The 18,982-nt window shown below is 36.6% G+C and overlaps 1 protein-coding gene across 3 annotated transcripts; it reads left to right on the forward strand.

Annotated features, from left to right (window-relative positions):
- The first annotated feature begins 1,933 nt into the window (after positions 1–1,933).
- LOC134842162 (uncharacterized) lies at positions 1,934–18,434 on the forward strand. 3 transcript variants are annotated; one of them, XM_063858377.1, is made up of 4 exons: positions 1,934–2,363; positions 14,655–15,106; positions 15,756–15,997; positions 16,336–18,434. In XM_063858377.1, exons 2-4 carry the CDS (start codon positions 14,682–14,684, stop codon positions 18,273–18,275), a joined length of 2,607 nt encoding a protein of 868 aa, XP_063714447.1. In that variant the 5' UTR covers positions 1,934–2,363; positions 14,655–14,681; the 3' UTR covers positions 18,276–18,434. The 3 variants fall into 3 exon arrangements, with proteins under 3 accessions (XP_063714447.1, XP_063714446.1, XP_063714445.1); XM_063858376.1 differs by lacking the exon at positions 1,934–2,363 and adding an exon at positions 2,997–3,084; XM_063858375.1 differs by lacking the exon at positions 1,934–2,363 and adding an exon at positions 11,308–11,790.
- Positions 18,435–18,982: the final 548 nt, after the last annotated feature.

Consider the following 18,982-nt stretch of genomic DNA (forward strand, 5'->3'; position numbering starts at 1 on the left):
TTAATTTCTTTGTCGAAAAGATGTTCTTAATAATTGGAAGCTTTTTTATCAAGATCCTGAGTTGAACTACTGAGATATGCCATTACTGAAAAAAGTTGAACACACAACATTCAAGAAGAAAACAATCAAAATTTACCAACAGAAGAACAACTGACCAGAGAGTCAATTAGACCTGAATTTGAAAATATTTATCAATTTTACTGCATAAATTGTGTTTTGAATGGGATTTCTCTAAATAATTTGAATAGTTCCAATCGCAAAATATTTGAAAACCTTGTATTTACTAAGAAATACAATTTTATGGGGCATGCTTTGAGAAGTTTTTTTATGAATATCTAGAACGTTTTTCTAGTGGTTTCTAGGAGTAAAAAACATCAACCAAGAAGAATTAAAAAATTTGAAAAGGTTTTCATAAACGGGTTGATTGAAGGGTATGGAGAGGCGTAAGTTCAGTTATTTTTTACCAATCGAACAATCTATTGGATTAAAGAAGTGAATTTTGTAATTGTTCTCCGCTTAAAGAGACACCTGAAAACGGGTCGTGTCGTCCTAATGGTGTTCTCCCATTCTATTCAGAACTTTTTTTTGGTGAGGTTGTATAAATATATCTGTAACTAGACATCGTCTGTAATCAAATTTTAATGACTACTATAAAATAAAACATTATGTTCCGACCATCTCGACTGAAAATCAGTATGTTTCGATCATCTCGACTAAAATTCGATGTTTCGACCATTTTTGACCCAGACAAATGTACTTGACCGTGCTCGAAACAGGCAAGTTATTTTGACTCTGCTCGACCAAATTTGGACTTATTTCGATTTTCAAACAAAATGAACTGTTCAAATATAAACTTTTCAATTTATGCTTTTCGGGTAACATTCTATGATGCTTTTTTTTCATAATGAAATGATTAGAGTTATTTGCTATTATAAAGTTTTGTAGAGTTGGGCTGTTTTTGAGCTATTTTTTCCCATTTTTTGGAATGCTCGTTTGCATTTTGAGTAAAAAAATTGTTGATATTTTAAAGAAATTTTCCTCGTTGACTCCGAATTACCGCTGATCAATCGGTACTTTTCGACCGTACTCGAGGTATGTTTCGACCGAGCTCGAGGTATGTTTCGACCTTCCTCGACCGTGCGAGAGGTATGTTTCGACCGTTCTCGACGGTGCTCGAGGTATGTTTCGAATTTGTCTCGGCTATTCTTTTTCGGTCGAGCACTGACATGTACTGGACTTTGAAACTCGAAACATAAAGTGAGCACCTCGACCCGGAATGAACGGATTTTGTTCATACACAAAAGATAGATAAATCTCTCGTCAACAGCCCGACAGATGTCTGTAACCGCTCTCCAGAGTATACTACCTTTTAGAGCCATTATCCAAGCATTTATGATTAATTGAACGTATAATTCAGCATTTATGCAACAGAGATGGGTTGTAAAAGGGATCGAACCCGAACTTCAAATAACCCAAAGTAGCAAAAATTCATAAAAATTTTGTTGTAGTGTAGTTCAATTGTTTGCTTTAGGAAATCAGAATTGATTTAGCCAGAGCCAATGGTGACCAGCAATATGCTGAAAATTTGCAATAGTTTCCTAAATTTACCTTTTTAGGTGAAATAATAGTTAGGCCAAAATCCAAAAATGTTACAAAAACTCTTCTGATTCTTATTTAAAAAATCCTAGATGACTTTGGCCGAACTCGCCAGGTCCCCTAACTGAAATTAGTTGCCTTTTGGACCCAGGGCTGTACGATTTTGCTCAAAACAACTTAAATCGAGTTGTTTATAACTGGGTTAACCTTGTATTCGCTTTTCGCTTGGCGAAAAGCCAGAAGATACAAGTAAATCAATGAGTATCAAGTCCAAGCCTTGACTTTTTTCCTGCGGGCTTTCAATAAATTATTTATGCTAGTGAATCTGCTAATTTCTTCTGCAACATTTATTCTATTCTAAATTTTGAACCGCTAAGCTATGTTGAATGTTCAAAGTTACTTAGCCTTTTTGCTTGTAAAAATTGACCGTTTTTCTTTTTTCAGAATGATATATTGCAAAAGTGATGAACTTATAATATGAACCTGTTTTTCAGCCCTATGTGCGCGCCATTTCCAGTTCATTTTTAAAGACATTGACAACCGATCCCCTTCAGTTACACGTTGTTGATAGAAAAAAGTTGTTTACACCGCTGGTTGGTAAGTGGAATACTTCAACTGTTCCCAGACGAACTACAAGCAATATCTGGTCCTATGGGTATTGGGCCATAATATCACTGTAATCGAATTTAATTGGAGAGAGCGTGATAGCGAGATTTGCTGCACAATTTTCATTGCAAACTACCTCATGACAGAATCGTTGGATCAAGGTAACAACTGGATTTTATCAACCTTAAATTTCTAGAATTAAGAAAAGTGTCCATCAAAATCTCGAAGGTAGTTTTTTATTGATCTCTCAGAATTATTTTTTCACAATTTCTGAAAATTAGGTTGCGATTGTTTCACCAGTGGCTAATTGCGAGTGATGCAAAACTTCGTTTTGAGTTTTTCCGGGCTGAGCAAAAGAAAAAATTTTCTCTTTTAATAACGAATTGCATAATCTGACGTTAAAGATATATCTGATGAGAATTTTCGATATTTCGGTGCCAATTTCAGCCAGACGGCAATTCGTATCATAACTCCAAGTGTTCCGACTGCCAAATAACTAGCCTTCACCGTTTTATGTCACTTTGAGTTGATAGATGGCATAGCTGTCGAACCGTACTATGAACACAATTTTCAGTGTTCAAATAGAATTAAAAATCCAGTTCTCTTTTAGAGTTTTGCAATCAACCCGTCTGTCAGACGTTGTTTATAAAGGAGTGTGGCAGTTACACCACGGGTAAACGAATAGTTTAATTCTTTTCACACCACGTATAAGCCTTGGATACTGGGTCTATGAGAAACAGGTTGACTCCGGTTTCAATTGAGAGAGAGATAGCTGGATTTTCATTTCATAACAGTTCATTTCATAATAGCCAGCGGCCTTGACTCAAAAGCGTATACAGAAAGTATTATACTGGATTTAGCTTATACGTCAACGAAGCTAAGGTGAGTGCCAGTCAGAGTTTAGAGTGTAGTTTATTGTATACTTCAGTAACCCTTTCCAGCTGTTTTGTAGGATATTTTAGCTGTATCTATAGCTGTAGCAATGGATATGATGAAAAACTTAGATAACTTTTGTGAAGGTTGTTTTAGTGCTCCAAAAATCTGAAAAAAATGTTGGTGCACCAAAAAGCTTAAAAAATGTAATAGGACACCAAAAAAGCTAAACAGTTTTATTTGACTAAAATGTTAAAAAGTGTTCGTGCATCAAAAAGGCTTAAAAATTCTAGTGCACCAAGGATTAAGAAAAATTTTTAGTGAGCCAAAAAAATACAGAGCTGATTTAAATTATCTGGACAAAATGAATAAAATTTGAGTTAACTTCAGACAAAAATGATGACGAACAAAGTTTCCTGAGAATATTCACAGAAATATTCCAGTGCAATTTATTTTGCGAATTTGGGGACTTAAGTTTTACCCTTAAACCGATCATTTTTGGCTTTTATAATCAATGAAAAATGACGCCCGAACTATTGCTGGTCAAATTGAGCCTCCTCTGTAGCCAAATAAATAATTTTTAAGCACGATTAAATAAAATTAAGCATGGTATAACCTCTAAAAGCTTATGCAAAACGTTTTAAAATTGATTTCAAACGAAACATTGGTATTTTATGACACTTTTTGGCAAAATAAATTTAATTGTACTGAATTTGAAGATTATTACCCTTCTTAAAACATCTTCTAATCTCTTCATTATCGATGCGACATTTGCGTCCAACCCTGAAAAATTTTCTGATCATGTTGGCGCAAAATGTCAGATTTGAGGAGAACAATAAAAAAAACATGGAGTTTTTTTGCCAAATGTAGATTTCGGGGATTGCTTCTCTGGGTTCGTTCTTTCTTTCCTAACGACACCGCAAAGTCGTGCCTTGGGTAGTGAATTCAGCGGGGCAACCGAGATTCACTACTATCTACAATCCCGAAAGTGTTATTTTGGTGGCAACTATTCTGTATTGTATTATGTTGCTTGCCCCCTTCTGTGTATTGCTCTTCCGGCTGTCTTGTCTACTCGATACAATCGCAAGGATTTCCAATGATAAATTAATTTAGATGATTATATGTCCAATTACAGAAGGCTCTGATTGGCGAGGATATAATCTAATAATTAAATCAAAAGGAAAGGGTCAGCGATTTATCAGCACAATTTCCTACTTGCAATTAACTTCCAACTAACTCCACTAACACTAAACTATTCTCTCTCTCTCTCTCTCTCTCTCTCTCTCTTGAAAATCTGTGATGATAATCAACTATTCAATTTGCTAGCAACAATTGTTCTCTCCTACTAACTGAGAACCAATTATACTCTCTCTCAGTATCAATTGCTCTCTTCTCTGACCGAGAACCAACTACTCTTAATAGTAGCTAACAATTGTTCTCTTCTCTGACTGAGACCCAACTACTCTCAATAGTAGCTAACAACTGTTCTAAATCTTACAGGCACTCCGGTACCCTTCAATTCTTTATCTTTCTTTATACTTAGTTTTAGTTTAGTCACGCCATTCCCTATCAGTCCTTACATCCGCTTAAATCACCCGTCGGCCAATGTTTAAGGCTATATGCCTCCCCCTGTCACTCTGCCACATGCCAACTTCAGTTTCTTTTATCAATCTTTTCACGCTTATTAGATACCCGGTATGCGGTAGATGTCACAATTTGATCAAGCAGACAAATGTCATACGATTCTACTCCACTAATTCCTGACCTCCGTGACTTCAGCCCTCGAGTTCAACTCAACCTCCAAGCCATGCTATATTTACTCAGTGACCCTCCCAAGGTCTTTATTTTAGTTATCCCGTGAACGTTCCGACCTCCTAAGGGTAGGGGGCGGCCCTTTTCATGGGTAACTAATTAATTTCAGGCATCTAAAATTTCTATCTGTACTCTATTCCAATCCCGACCTTCTAGCTATCAGGGGAACGTAGTTTGTCTAGTAGGGGTCAAATTAAACCAAAAATTCACCTCTTTAGAGCCAAGTAAATTCCCAGTTTCTTCATACTATTTAGGAGACATAATTCTCATGCTGCGGTCCTATTACTATCAGATTGCTCTGGGACTACTCTTCTTTAATCTAGTTGAATTGCTAGTAATAGATAACTCGCAGTGCTACACTGACCGCAATTTTTACCATGTCCACTTTGAATTAACTCTACTACTCCACGGTTGCAATGTAAAAGATATATCACCATCAACTTCCCAATATATGAGTTTTCCTCCCAACTTTTAGCAAGGTGACCCATTCTCATTTCCAGGGGCTGTACTGGGGAATACGCCACTTCCGGTGTTAATCTTGACTTTTTCCATGCAATTTTTGGGTCAAGACGCCCAAGGGTCAACTTGAGGTCACCCAGGGGTCAACCGGGGTCAAACCTCCATATTTGGACTCAGAATCCCATGGGGGTCCCAAGTACCAAGTTTTATCCATATCCCATTAATACTTCACAATTTATCTCATTTCTAAGGTCCATTATCTTTTTTTCCGGAAAAACACTATTAACGCCGGGAGGAGTCGCCGGAGGTTTTTCACTCACAAGGGGTCTTTTTTCGGGGTTCGCATCTTATGTCCATTGCCGCAATAAAATCATTATGCCACCTTCATCATTTCGCGTTAATTGCCTATTTCCGGTCTAGGGGGATGTTTTTCAAGTGCTGTTAAATTCCGATCCAACCGCCGGATTCGGTTCAAATTATAGCTTAAGATGTATCTTGCCATTGCATATCATCCCTCCAAGTTTCAGCTACCTGCACTCATTGGAGGCCGATAAACGAATTCCTAAAGTTAGGGCTTGGTTTTTTTACTTAAGGCATAAAACCGGAAGTTGGGTTCCTAGGGGTCTGGGATTGTAAACTTAAGCTTCCCTTAACTAGGCCTACAACATACTAGAATTTGAGCCCAACACCGCCGCTAGTTTTCGAGTTCTGATAGGGCTATTTACACTTCCGGGTACCGTTATCACTTGCCTCCCAAGGGTCTAAGGGATCCCGTTTTTGTGTATGCCCGGGTCAAATCATCTCTAGTATGTATTGCTCCTCTGAATCTCATAACATAAGCTTTCTTAGTTCCGATTTTGGGGGGGGGGGGGGGGGTTCGCCGATTTTGTCAAATTTTTTTTCTGTCATAAGAGGGACATTATCTTATAAGATTGAACTATTTTGAACTCTACCCTTTGTTTGCTCTTCTACTTAACTTAATGACAAATCAATCTTACGCTCAGGTTACTGTAGCATGCAATACAGTAGAATCACCAAGTCTACATCAAAGGCCGTTTTTAAACAACTTTCATGCAGCGAAGGACAAAATGCTTGAAAACTTCTGTCAGCCAGTCAAAATTGATCAATCATAATTTTGAGGGAAATAAGCAGGGAATCGTTCGGATATACTAAACAATCCACCTAATAACAAAGAGGGAAGATTGTTAAGTAGATTAAAACAATCGAATTTTCGAGCAATCAGAATGCAGCACAAAATTAGAATTAGCAACGCTCTCTGTGCTAACTTACTGGAGAGCAGGGAGAGGGAGAGAGAGAGAGAGAGAGAGAGAGAGAGAGATTGAGAGATTGAGAGATTGCTTAAGTAGATACTATTGGGGGGGGGGGGGGGGGTTGTTAAGTAGATCATTGTAGTACAGTTACAGGAAAATGATCAATTGAGAAATTTTTCGCATTCGGTTTATGAAAACAGCACCAAGAATTGCATTATCTAAATCTTTAGCTTGGTTGTCTAGGTCGTTCGTTCTAGTATGCCAGATCGTTAGTTCCATTTTTGGCACCAATCTGGTGGCTTTTGTTTTGAGGTTAAATGCTACTTTTTTTTTCTGTTAAATGATTTTTGAAATTAATTATCCTTTTTTTATTTCAATTGCCAAGCTACAAATACTAGGATTGCCCAGCTGCAGATAAGGAAAGGAACCATTGATTTTGAAAGTTGCTTAAAAATTTAAGCAAATTTGCTTTTCGGCGGAATCAACACCTTGCTAAAGCATTTTTCATACCACGCTGATGTTCATCTCTGAGTCCTAATTTCTGAGCAGCATTTATTTGCTGCCTTAATTACCCGTTAAATTAGTTCTTCGAAAAAGCCTGTATCAGTTATCACAAATTGGCCCCCATAACTTTACCAATTGATCATATAAAACATGTATCTCTTATTTCTCAAGGCATCAATCGTAACTTCATGTTCGGCATATTTCATAATGTATGGCATACTTCGTCAACAATTGATGGTCTAAATTTGTTAAATTTTTAATTTGAAACAAAATGACACCCGAACACAAACGTTTCGTCACTTTCTTCGAAATCTCGGAACATTAATCTAAGTGATGCTAAGATTCAGCTACTCCAATGCTATCTTCAGTTTATTTTGAAGCATTGAACTAAGTTGAAAAACAAAAAATCTGATATGAAATCTGACGAATGTTAAAAAACCAGCAAGTTTTGTCTCATTTTGTTATTTACTTGCAGTTTTAGTAATACTCAAAAATTCCAAACTTTCAGTGCTCGAAATCGAATTGGTAGGTGTTGAAAGTGATTTGATTATTTTCAAGAATTTCAAAAATGTCTTGATATTAATATATATCAGCAGAAAGAATTTTTTGGATTTCTTTGCATTTGTCAGACTATTTTTTTCTTGTTTACTATCATATGTAATTTAAGTTATGTCGCATACCTCAGAACTCAAAATTCAGAACAACTTGTTTTGAACTTGGTATTATAAGTTATCCTTTACAGCGATTATTATTGAACAAGTTTTTAATTTTTGTCGAACCATGAATTTGAATTTAGAACAATTAACGTGCAGCATAGGAAATTTGGTCAAACTAGGCGGCTACTGGGAGTAGTTTATGAGTACTACGAAAACTGTTTTGAGACGATTTCTATTAATTTTATTTGTGGGGTAAAATCTGCAATACTACAAAGTGTGAACCAATCATGCAAATTAAAGAACGAAATGCAATTTAAAATGTTCTTTCGATTTATAAACGATTTATTGAAATTCTAATTCTCCGCCTTTTTTGCTGTATGAAATGACAACATTGAGAATTTTAGTCACCGTTTTTTTTTCTTCAAATTTTGGCACTTTTACTCTCTTTTAATCTTGAATCCTTCAAATATCAGATTGGGTTAGTTTTAGGTGAAAATTTTGATGTGAAAACTTGCTACAATTTTCAGCAGATTCATTATGGTGTAATTTGTTTTGGAAAATTCGGGCACAATATTTAACCAAAAAAAGTATCCTTTTTGGCCTTTTTTGGTCAATCAAAATTTATGGCGAAAATATTGGTTCAATTCTTGACAATTGGTTCAATTCCTGACTATATCAAATAGAGTTTTTATATAGCACAACAAAAATTAAGAAAAGTCTAAACTGCAATAATTGGCGCAAAACTTTTTTGAACACTTTTTAAATTATATTGAAAAAGGACTTGTTTACCATCATATATTGTTAAATTATGTGTTTTATATTGTTAAATTATGTATTTTATATTGTAAAAAGGATATTGTTAAATAAAACTAAAAAATTTAGACAATTCTTTCGAGATTACACCTTCTTGTACTATTTTGGTAGAGTTTTGTCAGGAATTGAACTAAATCTTTTGTCATAATTATCATTTACCAAAAAATTGTTCTTTTTTTTGGAGCAAACATTTGCGCGCGAAGTTTGGAAAACAAATTACACCACATTGAATTTGATAAAAGTCTAATCAAGTTTTGTCTTTTTTTTTTCACCTAAACTCCGGCCAAGTTGAGAGAAATGCGTTTTAGTTTTCATTTTGTAGTTTTTTTACTGTTCTGGCAGAGTTTTGTCAGGAATTGAACTAATGCTTTCGTTATAGTTTTCAGTTACCAAAATAACCAAAAAAAATTTTTGGAGCAAAAAATTGTGCGCGAAGTTTTGAAAACAAATTACACCACATTGAATTTGATAAAAGTCTTATCAAGTTTTGTCTTTTTTGTTTTCTCCTAAACTCCAGCCAAGTTGAGAGAAAAGCGTTTTAATTTTCAATTTTATGCTTTTTGTCCGGATATTTTAATCAGCACTGTTGCTTGAATGCATCTCGATTGCTTGCAATGTTTACTTTAACAATTTCCATCGCTTTTTTTGTCAAGTCATCCTAGCTAGAAGTTTCATAAACGCGTTTTCAGCAACACTGTATAGCAGCTGTTGTTATAACCTAATGAGTTTGCAAATCACTTAATTGACCGGAAATGAAGAAATCTTTTATGGTTAAAATTTGTGGCGGTCCATGGGGTGGCAAGTGACGCAAATCTCTTTTTCTACTTGCAATTTATGTTTTAGAGTCTCTCAGAATCAACCCAAATTTTTTTAATGAAGGAAATCAGTTTTAAAACTTGACTTTTGACTGTTTTCCTCGAACTTTCAATTTTGAAACATTGCTTTAACGTTTTCATAATGCAGTGAACTTGGCGTGAGCAAACTAGCAATTGTAAACCGAGTTGTTTTCCGTATTTCACGTAGTAACATCAAGAGTTCAGCCATAATTACAGAAAACCATATATTTAAAAAGAAAATTTGAAAAAGGGAGTGGAAAAGAACATGTTTGTAAAAAAACTCCGGATCTCTTTAATTATTCCCCCTTTTGCAAAAAAAGGGTTTTTCTAGGTACAAATTTGTCAAATGGTTAACCCTTGAAATATTCAAATATAGATGGGGAGTGAGAATTGTTACTAGGTACCATAGGGGGGAATAGTTAAGTAGAACCACTTTTTGTATAAATTGATGTTGTTTACTAAAACTGCTGCGGTTACTGAATGGATTTGGATACCTGAGTCAAAAACTCCGCTACTATTTGTTCGACTTTTCGGTCGTGGAAATTTTAGCTCTGCGATTAGAAATCCATAGTCTGGACAAGGTTTTAGGTCGCGGCGGTCGAAAAATTATTCGCAGCATGGTCAAAAGTTAGTCGCGGTGGACGAAAAATTAGTTGCAGCAGTAGAAAAAAATTAGAAGTGGCATGGTAAAAAACTAGTCAAAGCGGTAAAAAAATTAGTCGCGGCCTGGTCGAAAATATAGTCAAGCGTGGGCGAAAAATTAGTCTCGGCCTGGTCAAAAATATAGTCGAGCATGATCGAAAAAATAGTCGCCAAAAAATTAAAGAACAGTCTTAAAAAAAATGACAATCAGCAAGCGTTTACTTGAAAACGACGATTATTTTTGTTTATTTTAATTTTATTGGGTTTTTGAAAAACAAATGCAAACAGAAACAAACCCAGTATCTATATATTTTTAATGTGCAGCTAGCTAGACCAGCATAATTGTTGATCATATACAGGACCACCACAAGAAAGCCTACACAGGTCCGAATATCAACATTAAGCAATTTTGGGATTACGAATTTTATGGGGGTAGGAAACAATCTAATTAAATAAGGAAATCAATTTGAAAAAGAAACAGTCATCCAGTAAAGAAAAAACAGCTAGCACAACCATCTAACCACTATTTGGTTGATTTTAACTTGTGAAAAATTTGGAAAATCGAACAATCCTCGATTTCTTTTCCAAAATGTTGTCTAAAAACTTACGGCAAGAAGCGTTTCGATTTTAAAACCCAAAGACTAAATTCCTCTGTTTTAGTTATGTAATCAGTTCACACACCCCCCCCCCCCCCCCGCTCAACTATTGTTGCCAAATTTTCCCAAATGGTCCTTCTTTCGGTATAATGTTGGGACATCCACTTTTGGCTGATCAACGTCAAAAATTTCTAAAAGCCCTTCTGTTGCCAAAATAACTAAGTTTGAAGGAATGGGCGCCGAAAAAAACTTTGGTCAGTTTTTATGAAAAATGCTCAAAAACGTCGTTTTTAGCCAGTTTTTTTTTTCAAAAGACTGATTGTGGCGCAGAAAATTTGCGACAAAATAGGATCCTTATAGTATTTTAGGCGAGCTCGGAACACATGAAATTGGTTGACCCAAAAAAGCCAAAAAAGTTTTTCAGCAACCGGCTCCTTGAAAAGTTTTTGCGCACACATACACATATACAAAAATAACATAAAAACATATCTCCTTACATACATACTTACATACATACATGCATGCATAAATACACAATCTTATCCTTTTTTGGATAAAAGCTGTTGCGCGAAATTTGCAAAATAAATAAAACCATATTGGATTTCATAAAAAAATTAAACAAGCTTTATGTCTGTTGTTTTCCACCTAAACACAAGCCAACTTGAAAAAAAAAACGTTTTAATTTTCCGTTTTAATTTTCCGGCACTCTGTTTTAAGTCTTTTCCTTCAGTCGAGCGCAGAAAATTTTAGTTCAGAAATTAGTTTTAAATTGCTTATTCGTATAAACGCCAGTATGCAATTTGTTTTTAACCGGTAACCGGCGTATACGCAAACACCTTTTTGAAAAAAAACATGCTTAGACAAATATTCAAACTCAACTAAACAACCAACGCTCTGCTAATCTTTACATTTTACACTTATGGTATCTTTTTCGTTTCTTTGTTGTGGTAATTTGACGTTAATTTTAAGAATTTTTTAGTCGCTTCTATTAAATATTGCCATGTTTTTCAAATTATTGTAATCGAACTCAAGAACGTCTTTTTCGATATCAAAACCAATTATAACCAATTATTTCATGATTAATTATTGTGCTAAGCAACGAGGGCATACGCCACCTATATATCAGGTAAGTAACGGTTATTTTTTTTTGTGCATTTTAACTTTATCATCTGGGGCGGATCTGGAGTTTTTACGAAAGGGGCTAAATTTCAAAAAAAGTGCATCTCTTTTTTGTAGGACTACCAAACTTGAAGCTTTGGGCTCGCCGAAAACATCAACTCTGTGTATTTAGTCTTATGCTTTTTGCACGTCTGGAACTTTTTTGTAAATAAGTGCAGAGGCTTGGGCACTTTTGGAAAGTTTTGACCAAAAATGTGCGTTTTCCTCGCGCGCACTCCTCCCTCAATATTACTACATATTGGCACCAAAGCTACCTCCCCGAAGTTTTAACCAGAAAATAAGTTCAGCCACCTAGCGTATACTACCTTTAAGCACCTTCAAAAAACCCTAGGACCATTCCGTCAAAAGTGTATGTCGTAACCCCCCTTAATTTCCTTACTAAGTGCCAAAATTGCTGTTTGTAGTATCTTTTTGGAAAATTTGCACCGAAAAATGTCCCCCCCCCTAAAACTCAGTTCATATTGCGTTTGAGCACCTTCAAAAAACTGTGAGATCAGTCCGCCGAAAATGTATGTAAATTAGAACCAAAACCAAAAATGTCATTTGGGTCGAAGACCTGAAGAGATAGATAGGCTCCCATCTGTTCCCTATATCTGCCCCTGGTTTTCACTCGTTCAAGTTTTTGTTCTGAGCAATCTAACTTTTAGAAATCCTTATTTGGATATATCATAGTTGAGATTCGTATTTTTACCGTCAAGATGCTGCAATACGCAAGTTGTGTAGACATAAGTCCAATAAAAAAGAAAAAACAATTTTAAATATAAATTAAATTTTCAAATAAACTAGACTTCTTTTTCTTTTATTCTGACTGCGAGCAAAGCCTTGAATGTTCCGACTGCCCCTTACCTCATATCGAAAAAGATTTTGCGAAAAAATTGGACAAAGTTGACAATCAAGTGTAAAAATTTGGGTCTTACGAAGTGATACGATCAATTAGCAAGCTTCAACTTGAAACGAGTTTGTTCTGCGAGATATTTTGCTATGCATAATTAAAAATTTTCTGCCGAAAATGTATGTAAACTAGAACCAAAACCAAAAATGCCATTTGGGTTGAAGACCTTAATAGATATATAGGCTCCCATCTGTTCCCTAAATCTGCCCCTGATTATCACTCGTTCGAGTTTTTGTTCTGAGCAATCTAACTTTTAGAAATCCTTATTTGGATATGTCATAGTTGAGATTCGTATTTTTACCGTCAAGATGCTGCAATACGCAAGTTGTGTACACATAAGTCCAATAAAAAAGAAAAAACCATTTTAAATATAAATTTGATTTTCAAATAAACTAGACTTCTCTTTCTTATATTCAGACTGCGAGCAAAGCCTTGAATGTTCCGACTGCCCCTTACCTCATATCGAAAAAAATTTTGGAAAAAAAATGGAGAAAATTGAAGATCAAGTGTAAAAATTTGGGTCTTACGAAGTGATACGATCAATTAGCAAGCTTCAATTTGAAACGAGTTTGTTCTGCGAGATATTTTGCTATGCATAATTAAAAATTTGCAGCATTGTGTTACATTTTCAACTTTATGAATAAATATTTCAAAGCTCGCGTAAAATAGTCCAGAACTTGGCCAAATTCGCAATTTTCAAACTCCCATAACTTTGCAAAAAACAATCGGAGGTAAAATATTTTTTTAAACTTGATTTCAGGAAATTGATATCTTCAAAGCGGTTTAAAATTTTTTGTTAAAAAGTGTTTTTTTTATTACCGAAAACTATTTGAATAAAAAAACCACTCAAGCATGAATTTTCTGTTTTCTTAGAAAGTTGGAACAAAAAACTACCCCAAGCGTAATTAACCAGTTTATCAATTTTCTTCAAAAATCGGAACAAATAAAAATTCATAGGTATTTCGTGGCGTTTATTTTGATATCAAACAAAGATATACCAAGTGCTGATTTGCTTGTTGATTGGTTTTTTGAAGAAAAAGACGGAATATTTGTGCTCGGGATGGTTTTTTTCTCCAGACAAGTTTCGATTTTTAGACTAGCAATTTTTGACGGAACTTTGGCTTTTTCCTACCCCCCCCCCCCAGCGAAAATTCAGTAGTAATTTATTTGTTCTCATTGACCGATTCTTACAACTTTTGGCATGCGGACTAATTAGGCTATGACAAACATATTTGGTTTTCACATGTAACCTTGTGAAACCTATCGTTACGCCAGAAAACTGATGGTTATGTGAGGTGGAGGGAGGAAAAAAAGCCAGAATTACTTTGATGTAATTCAAAAGTAACTATTGTCTTGAGCTCAGTTTAGAAAAAAATATATTTCACTCTGATCATTTTTTGGTTAACTCATGGGGGGTTTGGGACAAATAACGCGCGATATATATTTCGTGCTATTAAATTAACGCGTAAGCTGAGATTTTATTTATATAACTAATCGTTCCAAATTGGATTGAGGCATGCTATTTGGTCTATTTAATACTTTGCTATATGCAAAATATATCACTTGAACAAGTAACGTGCCGAGGGGGGGGGGGGGGGGGGGGTTGTGGACCGCTCCTGTCCTCGCTTCTTGTTTCCAAATTTTTCCAAAGGTTCACCCCCCTTGGTGTTGGTATCATTTTACGACATCCATTTTTGGCTGAGCAACACCAAAAGTTTTCTAAAGGCGCCTTTGACGCCAATATAACTAATTTTGAGGGGGAGCGCCCTCCTCCCGCAATAAAGATTTCAACAATCAAATGTATTTAAATAACTCCATAGAAACTGAAACGCAGACGGAACATTCAGGGCTTCATCTTGATACGAGCAGTCTTCTATTTTCTACTTTTTTGTTCGTTTTATCACATAAAAATTTTTTAGCCGTGTAAACTAAAAAAAGGTGTGAAAATGGATTTGGATGAAGACGATCGTGGATACACGCCAAACCCCTTGCGTTCTCCAACTCCCGTCTTTTCTGGAAAAGATTTACCCCTAACCGAAAGCTCAATTCACTCTAACAGTCTGAATCGAGCCGAGAATGGAGGAACCAATAAGGAAAACGATCCAGAAGACACTGAAATTTTACCCCACGTCAAAGAATCCGCGGCACGACTACGCGATGCTACGGCTCCTCAAACTGCGAGCGATCGTTATATAATCCGAGTACTGTGGATCATTGCCTATGTGGTGCTTTTCGGCATTTTTCTACTACAATTCTCTCTGCTGGTTAAAAAGTATCTGAAGTTCGATACTGATATTCAGATTGAAATTCAGACCGCGCAATCTCTGAACTTCCCGGCTGTTACAGTGTGCAACGAAAACCCACTCAGAAAGCCAGTGGCTCTTTTTCTTTTTACCTTTAAATAAATTTGATCAAATTCAATTTCATCGACTGTTAGGTTTAAAAGAAGGTGGGACAGAATGGTTGTTCTTTTTTCTTCCTTCTTGAGTAAATTTTGAATGCCATGCGTAACGGCGTCAGTTTTTGTGAATGAATATTGTCACCAAGAAGCATATCTAGTACAAGTTTGAAAGTGGGGCAAATTAATTTAATTGAAAAAGAAATTTTCAGGAATGCTAACACACAAAATTTTGAAAATAAAAGCTGCCTGAAAAGCTTGCTTGTGCAATAATCTGCTTCTCCCCTTTTTCTACGTTCTCCAGTGGGTTATGTTAGAAAGATATAGGCTAGGATCACCAGGGGCTAGTTGGCGCTTATTTTCGGCATCAACTTTGACCAACTCGATATAATAGTCCTAAGGTGGTCATTGACGGTCAATTTTTTTACATTACAATCTACAATCTACACATTACTTCGGCAAAGAAGATTGTAAAACTTCTGGAAAATTTTTTGGCCTTCCCGTTCGCGTAAATCCGAGATGCAACATGAGCTTAATCATTTTGTGGTCATGTTTTGATCAATAATAAATTCTTTGGAAGCTAAGCTCTAAGGTACAAGTAATAGAAAAAGAGCAAATTCAGGTCTTTGCTTGGGCGAATCAAACAGTTCGAGGACTTGGTGCTCCTGGACGACTACTCAATGGGCTACGTGATGGCGGTGGCTGAGAACGGAAACAGTGCCCTTAATTTCGACTGTGGGGAGGGGTGGGTTGTGTGCAACATGACACAGGTGTGCATTCCCAATCAGTGGATCTGTAATGGGATCAACAATTGTGGGGATAATAGTGACGAGGAGCCTCCTTACAACTGCACACTTATTCAAGGTTCATATTTTCACTGTGGGAATTTTTGCCATCACACAATTCGTTTCTAATATCCTAAATGTCAAAAATAATTAGAAAAAATATGATAGCACTGAAGTCAAAAATATCATTATCTGCGCATATTTTGGCGCCTTTTCATTGCGGCTCTCGCAAATGTTTTCACAAAAACCGCTTTAACGAATAAACAGATAACGGTAATTATGATTATCAGCATACTTTTTCTAGTAGTTTTGATATTTTAGATATTAGAAACGATTTGTGTGATAAGCCCAAAACTAAATTGAATGCATTTTCAAAATTGAATTGTCGAAGATGTTTTTGCATTGTCGCTGTTTAAGAAAGTCGGGCGAACAATTTAACCAGCTTGCAAGGAGACTACTGCATTTGGCCCTATGTCAAGTGCCCCGGTGAAGATTTCTGTGCTGTTGCTTGTGATGGAAACCAGGAGTGTACCCTCGAAAACTTCGATGAAAGCGCCGACGCTGGTTGTACTGGCACGGCTTGTCGAGCTGTCCTCACAGCAACTTCAGCCGAACAAGAGTTCACTTCGCCCAACTACCCGAACACTTACTCCTCGGATACTAAATGCGAATGGGTCATTAATGCACCTACGGGTCAAAATATCCAACTGACCTTCAAGTTCATCGCTATTGAAGGTAATGGAGGTGACTGTCGGCAAGATTTTCTGAGAGTTCACAACGGGATCAACACCAGTGCTTCGGTGATCAAAATCGCAGGAAACAACCGTCTCTGCGGCTACGCGATTCCTAGTCCCGCTTCAATAACATCTACAAAGTCCACAGTTACTGTATACCTGGAAACGGACTCTAATTACAACGAGGAAGGGTTTGCGATCGCTTACAAAGCAGTCGCCGCTAGTCGACAAAGACGCGAAAGTTCAGATGTTGCACACTTCGCCGACGATTTCGAACCATTTGAAGCCGAAAAACTATTGCAGCCTTTTAAACAAACGCAGCAAATAAGACGACGACGATCGTCCAACGCTACGGGTACGGCAGCCTATTCGGATTACCAGAACGACTACTACAGTTCTTTGAGAACAGGAGCAGACTACGATGCGTATTACAATAGCTTCAACCCGACAGACCAGTATTTCAACGTTTCCGACTATTTCAGTCTCTACGAGAAATCGGATCTTCCCGACTATTCGGACTTCCGACTGGCTGCCACTTTTACGCAATCCGAAATGAAGTACAATGGCTACCAAAAGAGTGATTTTATTGTACAGTGTACATTTGACAGCAAAAAATGTAACTCAAATTGGTTCAAAACTTTTCAAAATCCCTACTATGGAAACTGCTTTAGTTTCAATTCGATTATCGACCGAAACATTTCGGAGCCAATATTTATTCGCAGCTCCAGCAAAACAGGTCAAGAGTTTGGACTCAAGCTGACATTATTTCTTGACGTCGAAGACTACATTGGAATATTGGGTCAAAACGCAGGAGCACGAGCAATGGTTTATGACCCCGAGGTGAGAGCGAACGTCAGGAGCCAGAGTTTTGCTGTGGGCGCAGGTCTGGACACTTTTATATCAATGAGAATGCACCAAGTTGAGCGAGAGGGCGGTAGATACGGCAACTGTACTTCAAGTTGGCCCCGATGGTTGGAACTCAATTCCGATTTTAAACAGAAATGGCCTAAATATGACCGCGAAACTTGTTTGTTTTTCTGCGTTGAAAATGCTATGGCTTCCAGATGCCAGTGCATCGACAGTTACGAAACAAACTATAGTATCAATTCTGGAATCAACAACGCGTCTAATTATTATTGCGACCCAACGGATAAAGTCCAAAGCGAATGTCGTCAGAATATTTATCGAGATTTCAAAAGTAACAACCTGAGTTGCTCAAGGTGTCCACAAGGATGTAAAACCACTTCATTTTCACAGCAGCAATCTATGTCGCCTTGGCCGACTGAAAACTTCTCGCCATTTTTTGTTTCAAAAATGCTCAAATCGAACTCAGAACGAGTCGTGAGTTATGTGGAAGACGTGGTAAGTAATGCAAACATATCTCAATCAACGTTATCTGCTAGTATTCGGAGAAACTTCGCTCGTTTGGAAGTGTATTACGAAACACTCAATTTCGAAAAGATGTCAGAAAGTCCAGGTTATGAGATAGTGGATCTGCTGAGTGACTTTGGCGGAAATATTGGACTTTGGATAGGCTGGAGTGTTTTGGCACTCTTTGAAATACTCCAGTTTGTATACGAAGTTGGAGAAATCATCTACTTAAAAAAGTTGAAAAGGGACTGATCAAAACACTCATCATTCATTGCAGAAAAAAATCGAATGTTTTGAATGTTTTGTACGCTTTGTAACTTTGAATGTTTTGTAGTTTAAAAGTCACATTGCTTTTCCAACAAGCCTTTTGAATTGCTTATTGATTATCATTAATCGTCTTTTCTGTTTAAATGTTTTCTACCACATCTAAAGGGAACAGTAAAACTGTTTTACACATTCAGATTTAGATGCGCCTGTCAAAATGCTCTAGCAGTAATATTGAATGGTTAATGTTATGTACCTAATTATCATGTAATGTTTTTTTGCCAAGATCACCAAAAACCGCATTAATTTGCAGCTGTTTTATTCAACCTGCTAGTTCCTACAGATTTGGCTTAGCTGAAAAAAAAAGAGAAAGGTTCAGAACAAGAATTGAGTTTACAGATCAACTTCCCTGATAACGAAGAGAGGCAAAAGATCAACTGTGGGTCTGGATTTACAGGGGCAAGTTGGAACCTTAGCTACACAAATACACCTCAAGGAAGCTGTCAAAGCTCAACGGAATAGTGCGAGCAGTCAGATCGCAGAAAAAAAATTATCCATTAAATTCAAATAGCGGTCCCACAGAAGATAAGGCTGGTCAAAAAGCGTCGTCGCAAGCGCAATGATTAGGTATTCATTGTGTACCACCCAGAAAAAAAGGGGAAAAATCCCAGAATCCCAATACACATTCCAGATGA

Source organism: Symsagittifera roscoffensis, chromosome 3, assembly GCF_963678635.1.
Source record: "Symsagittifera roscoffensis chromosome 3, txSymRosc1.1, whole genome shotgun sequence".
NCBI lineage: Eukaryota > Metazoa > Xenacoelomorpha > Acoela > Convolutidae > Symsagittifera > Symsagittifera roscoffensis.

Coding starts and splice junctions, on each gene's coding strand:
- LOC134842162 (XM_063858375.1), top strand. CDS start 11,740: ATGATTAATTATTGTGCTAAGCAACGAGGGCATACGCCACCTATATAT. Junction 11,791..14,654: donor ATACGCCACCTATATATCAG/GTAAGTAACGGT, acceptor AAAATTTTTTAG/CCGTGTAAACTAAAAAAAGG. Junction 15,107..15,755: donor AACGAAAACCCACTCAGAAA/GCCAGTGGCTCT, acceptor GAGCAAATTCAG/GTCTTTGCTTGGGCGAATCA.